Consider the following 6,003-nt stretch of genomic DNA (forward strand, 5'->3'; position numbering starts at 1 on the left):
TTACCATGTGGCTCATTGGTGCTCAAATTACCACCTCCAGGTATTTTTAGACCTGGTAATCTGGAGAATTCCGTGAGCAGCAGATTCGTTCTGCCTGCCAGTCCTTTCAGTTGAGGCTGCAGTCGAGGGGCGCTGTTAGGCACAGTGCAAGTGATAGCTGGATGCTAGCACAGACTCACTGTTCAGGTGGAACAGAGTTCCTGCCTCCTGGATCTGCCATCCTTCTGGTCCTCTGGGACTGGAACACATTCCTCTCTGTCCGTGGCTGCAGAGATCACTATGGGTCTAGCAGTCAACCTGGGTCTTCCACCAGCTCTTCCCACGGCCTTTGTCCCAGTTTGCCTTGTGTTACAGTTTTGTGGGTAATTACCCAAGGCACAGGGTGCTGGCTGTGTCTTGTCCTTGTTTCCCTTAATGCCACCTGGCTCAGTGCCCCGACCTGGATCAGAGCTGGTGTGCAGTCAACAGTGGATGAAGGCACATTGAGAATGTAGCTGGTTACAGGCATGGATAAATGCATCCTGAATTTCTGAAAACTGTGTTCTGGTAGCATAGGTTTAACACTTCCCTGATTTGGGGACCCACTTTATCTTTAGCAAAATCTGAAGTAAATCAGCCTCATGGCTTGTGAGGATGACCAAAGCTGAGGTATTAACTACTTTTATCTTCTTGGTCACTGGAGTCTTACCTGAATCATGCTGCCTTGAGTTCTGAAACTGATGTGTTCTTGGAGGTTGTGGTGGAGCGTCAGTTCTTAATGTCTTGTGGGGCTGAAGATCGCTGTCCTCCCAAGAATCTGAGGAATTCGTTTAATGGACAGAAAACTCAGTCATGGGCATTTTTTTCATACAACTTAGGGAGAAGGAGGGCTTGTCTCTCACTACCCAGAGCTGGGATGAAAGCTGCACTTCAGCCTTAACTGAGTTCAGAGTGTGGTGGCTGACAGCTTCCTCCATGTGCTGCTGCCTCTGAAATGGAGATTGAATTTGTTTTTCTCATAATACAAACCCCCTTCTTTGGTTCCACCCTAGGAGCTTCTGAGATAAGCTCTGCTACCGACAGGCAGGCACAGCTACTTCTATAAAGACACACACAGCTGTCAGCCGGGTGAGGCAGGTGCAGGGATGGGGGAGTGGAGGGGCACAGAAGCATTTTTGTGTAGTGGGACAGGGAGTAGAGATAAGGAAGGGAACTTAGAATTTAAATGTGCAATTGTGTTCACAGATGACAAAGAAAATTAAAAAACTGGAAAAAGAGACAATAATATGGCGTACCAAATGGGAAAACAATAATAAAGCACTTCTGCAAATGGCTGAAGAGGTGAGATGGTTTCCTGCGACTAAAGTGTAGTCTTAGTCATGGGGACTCCTTGAGTTCAGGTATCTATCCGGGCCGGGGACGTGTGCTCTAACACTACTGCCATAGCTGAGGACTCCAGCCTGAGTTGGGGCGGGGGTGGGGTTGAGTTGCTGGGTAAGAATCTGTGACTTCTTTCCTGGCAGTTAGGTTAGGGACAGGGCCCCAAGTGAGGGGCTGAGCTTCCTAACACCCAGTTAAGCAGCCCAGGCTTGTGTCGGAGATAGCATAAAACGTCTAGATTTTGCTTTTTTCTACAGCAGTGATTTTTCAAACTTGAGTTTGCATCAAACTCCCGCTTGTTAAGACCAGGATTGCTGGGCTCCACCCAGAGGCTCTGAGTCACTAGTTCTTGGGGGCGGAGGCAGGTAATCTGCCTTTCTAAAAAGCATGCAGGTGATGCTGATGCAGCATGTAGGGCCTTTCTAGCTTGACTTACTAGCCTTTCAAAAAAGCAACAAAGTATGTTTTGCCTGTTTTATTATAACACTTCAGGAAAGAATATGCTGGGGCACATGTGTACAAGAACCTTGTTCTCGGCTGGGCGCAGTGGCTCATGCCTGTAATCCCAGCACTTTGGGAGGCTGAGGCGGGCAGATCATGAGGTCAAGAGATCGAGACCTTCCTGGCCAACACAAAAATTAGCTGGATGTGGTGGTGCATGCCTATAATCCCAGCTACTCAGGAGGCTGAGGCAGGAGAATTGCTTGAACCTGGGGTGCGGAGGTTGCAGTGAGCCGAGACTGCACCACTGCACTCCAGCCTGGGCGACAGAGCAAGACTCTGTCTCAGAAAAAAAAAAGAAAGTCTTCTTCTCATCTAAAAATTGGTAGAGGAGAAATCTATGTAGAAGTGAGTCATTTTCTGTATGTAGGCCTTTGTGTCTGCTACTCTTTATGATGGATATCTTGAATTTCCTAATAATTCAATAGGAAATGTCTTAAAAAGTTTATCTTTGGCTCACTCCTGTAATACCAGCACTGTGGGAGGCCGAGGCAGACAGATCACGATGTCAGGAGATCAAGACCATCCTGGCCAACATGGTGAAACCCCGTCTCTACTAAAAATACAAAAATTAGCTGAGTGTGGTGGCGCTTGCCTATAATCCCAGCTACTTGGGAGGCTGAGGCAGGAGAATCACTTCAACCCAGGAGGTGGAGGTTGCAGTGAGCCGAGATCACGCCACTGCACTCCAACCTGGCGACAGAGCGAGACTCCATCTCAAAAAAAAAAAAAAAAAAAAAAGTGACAAAAGGAATTTTGTTCCCCTGAAACAGTATCATGGTGCTAAATCTCATTTGGTATACTTAGTTGTGGGTGCAGTCACGCTAGCTAGCTAGAATGTTAGGAGGCTGAAGAGATGGAACATGTTCCATAGGTGAGAAGTGTCCAATAAGGCTCAGCTGGCTTAATTTTTTTGTAACCTGATTGATACTTAACAAAGTTACAGAAATCCTCTTTTTTTCTTACAGAAAACAGTCCGTGATAAAGAGTACAAGGCCCTTCAAATAAAACTGGAACGGTTAGAGAAGCTGTGCAGGGCTCTTCAAACAGAAAGGAATGAGCTCAATGAGAAGGTAGAAGTCCTGAAAGAGCAGGTATCCCTCAAAGCGGCCGACAGGGATTTAGCAACATCTGTGATACAGCCCTGTGCTGCTCTGGATTCTCACAAGGAGCTGAACACTTCCTCGAAAAGAGCCCTGGGAGCGTACCTGGAGGCCGAGTCCAAGAGCCAGAGAAGCGCCGTGCAAAAGCCCCCGTCCACAGGCTCTGCTCCGGCCATTGAGTCGGTTGACTAAGATGAGGTGTGATCACTGTATTGAGAGATATATTTTGTGTATAACTTTCTCTGTTAGTAGTTAACTATTGGTTTTGTGGTGAAAATTTTCTTACTTTTTCTACCATATCTGTATTTTCTTAGAACTACTGGACTTATGTGGTACAGGAGGCTGCTTAGCAGTTTTGAATAGTTTAATCTATAAATTTTCCTCGGCTGTGTTGCACATCGGCCTCATCCTCCCTCCACTGGAATGCACGTGCTCATTGCCTTGCCCTTTCTCTCCCTGCTACTTGCACATTATCATCCTAATGAAAATTTCACTGACAGGGCCAACCATTACAAGGGAACTTTGTTCTGACGATGGTTCCTTAATGTGAAAACAATATTGATTTAAACGTCTTAGGTCCCCCCAATTAATATTATTCAAAAAAAGAAAATACCAAGGTGATTAGTTTTGTCTAATAACCCATTTAAATGCCAAGTAAAAACAAAACTCTAACGTTGGGTCAGAAACAAGCATATTTGACTGAAATTAGCTTTTTGAAAATATATCTTGGGACAAATTGAGATGGCCACATGGCTAGATTCCAAGTTTCAGCAGAATATGTATATAAAGATGTCACTTGTCGACAAAATAGTATATGCAGGCAAATCACTAGACAAATAAGCTTAGTGTTTATGTGACTGAACAGTCATCCCGCTTTGGTTTCAGGTGTGGGATTTGGACCATGAGGGGCTCCCGTGGAGGATGGTGGTTTGTGTTTGATTCTGATTTGCGATTTGAGTACATATTCTCCACTTCCCATAGAAGGTCACTTATTCTTTGAAAACTGGTGTTCATGTTTGCCGTTCAATGAAGTCCCTTGTCAAAGACAAGGATGGTCATTTCACGTGTAGCTTTCACTAGGCAGAAGTTTCTCCAATACTTTCTGGCTGCTTGAAAGCTATTACAAAAGGTCCACCAGCAAAATACTCCAGGTTTTTCAAAAGGGAATTTTCATTATGGATCAGTAGTACCAACTGAAATTGATTTTCATTTGCAAAGCAAACACTGGCACCAACATTTTTACTTTGGGAAGACTTGGCAGAGTGTTAGTCAGGATCTATTACTTATGTGTTCAGTCTGTTTCTTACCCCCTTCTTAGTTACCATCTCTTTTTAAGGAGGAAAAAAAAAAGCCACAGTATTATCAAGGTCTCTACACTTGGAATGGGGGAACATTTGAAATTAAGCACGTAACTTTTGAATTAGTTCTTTGTTTCAATGTTGAATGTGGCTCAGTTATGCAGATGATTAATCAGGCTGCACTGATGGAAGTTTTGACTTTGTCCCTGGCATAATTTGCATTGAAATGCTTTATGAAATAAAAGGTTCTACTAGAACTGATGTCAGCACATTCCACTGAGCAAAACTATCAGACTGACACTTGTTAAACTGCTTACTGGACTGAATAAACTGTTTTGTCCAGTTAAAAGGGTTTTCTCTTTGTTACAAGTTTTATTTGTAAAGTCCTTTCACATTCATGGTCTAAACTGGGTTGAAAGAATTGATAATTGTCCAACAGATAGGAAACTGCCTGGAGTGGAGGGTTGTATCTAAGCCTCCACCATCAGTCATGTTAATTCAAGGGGCCAAACAGTGGAGGAAAAGAAATCTACAAAGTAGATTATCTAATTACCATTCAAAATGAGTCAGAAACAAAAAACGATACCCTCCAACACCCTCTTATGAGTACACCCCGTTCTGCTACTAAAGAAACACTAGGCTCATTTCCCTGGGTGGGTGGGGGGGAAAATGCAGGTATAGATCAGAAATATAATCTACCTTAAAATTAGTACTAATGATCACATTTCACAAGAACTCTGCTGGATGTACCGCTCTTAACATTAAGCCATTTGTGTAGCCCACCACATTTCTTTGTGGTGCTTGTCCTGTGTGGAAGATTGTAAATCTTGGGCCTGTTGCATACTTCCAAGGGCTTTAAAGCAATGTGATTAACCGTACTTGGCCTGCTGCTTTTGGCTTACTTTGTATTTTTAGCTAGATGCTACTGTAGTGTTGAAGGGATATGGATTCTGTCTGGGATGCATCTGTTCCTTTCAGAACCTTTCCTCCCATTACCCTGTGAATAAAAACAAATGGGGACCCTCTGAGAAGGACATCTTCCTACAGTGATCACCTCACCAGCCCAGTGTTGTGGCTTTGTAGCACACCCCCTATCATATTCTAGAACACTGTAATGCTACTAAGCTGGCCCAGAAAAGGTTTAAATGTTGAATTCACTTAAGTTGCATTTGTTGCACCATCATGGAATCATGATGTGTATTATTTATAGTGGCAGTAGACTCCAAGGTGTAGAGAAAACTTGGGTCTTGGGTAATATGGACCATTTCATCCTCAGACTTGTTAGGAGTACATTTCTTGGTCTTGAGACCAGTATTCTTCAGTTACGTATGCAACTGCCTTTATTACACCTGGTTATCACAATTCAATTCTCAGGTGTTGCAGAAAAATCTACCTCTTTCAGACTGTAGATGGAAATAACTGTGAAAAAATGATGCAGATATCTTCTAGTTTGTGCTAAACACACTGCTTTATTTTTACAGCCCACGTCTTTCATTGAGGATACGAATTGTTAAGAGGCAGTCTTGTTTTGCTTTTCAAAGACATTTTGTAGAGATTTTTCACTAATGTGAATCTGATTTTATCTACTTGATTCTGTATAGATTAAGTAAATATGTATGATAAACTTAACAGCTTCTGTGTATTCTTTTATTATCCATGTGGCCTTAACTGTACGAGTCCAAAGGTACCATTTTACCCATTTCTACTCAAAAAGTAGACCCCCCCACCACCCCCCACAAAGC

The 6,003-nt window shown here is 43.2% G+C and overlaps 1 protein-coding gene across 3 annotated transcripts in view; it reads left to right on the forward strand.

Moving 5' to 3' along the window:
- Nucleotides 1–5,890, forward strand: part of TXLNG (taxilin gamma) — a 57,734-nt gene extending 51,844 nt beyond the window's left edge. For 2 of the 3 annotated variants that reach the window (XM_010369253.2, XM_010369252.2), the window contains 2 exons: nt 1,225–1,320; nt 2,829–5,890. In XM_010369253.2, coding sequence (XP_010367555.1) covers nt 1,225–1,320; nt 2,829–3,155 — 423 coding nt within the window. In that variant the 3' untranslated portion in view covers nt 3,156–5,890. Of the gene's footprint in view, nt 1–1,224; nt 1,380–2,828 lie in introns of all 3 variants that reach the window. The other variant, XM_010369255.2, reaches the window with a different exon arrangement.
- The last annotated feature ends 113 nt before the right edge of the window (nt 5,891–6,003 follow it).

This window comes from Rhinopithecus roxellana, chromosome 7, assembly GCF_007565055.1.
Source record: "Rhinopithecus roxellana isolate Shanxi Qingling chromosome 7, ASM756505v1, whole genome shotgun sequence".
Classification (NCBI taxonomy): Eukaryota; Metazoa; Chordata; class Mammalia; order Primates; family Cercopithecidae; genus Rhinopithecus; species Rhinopithecus roxellana.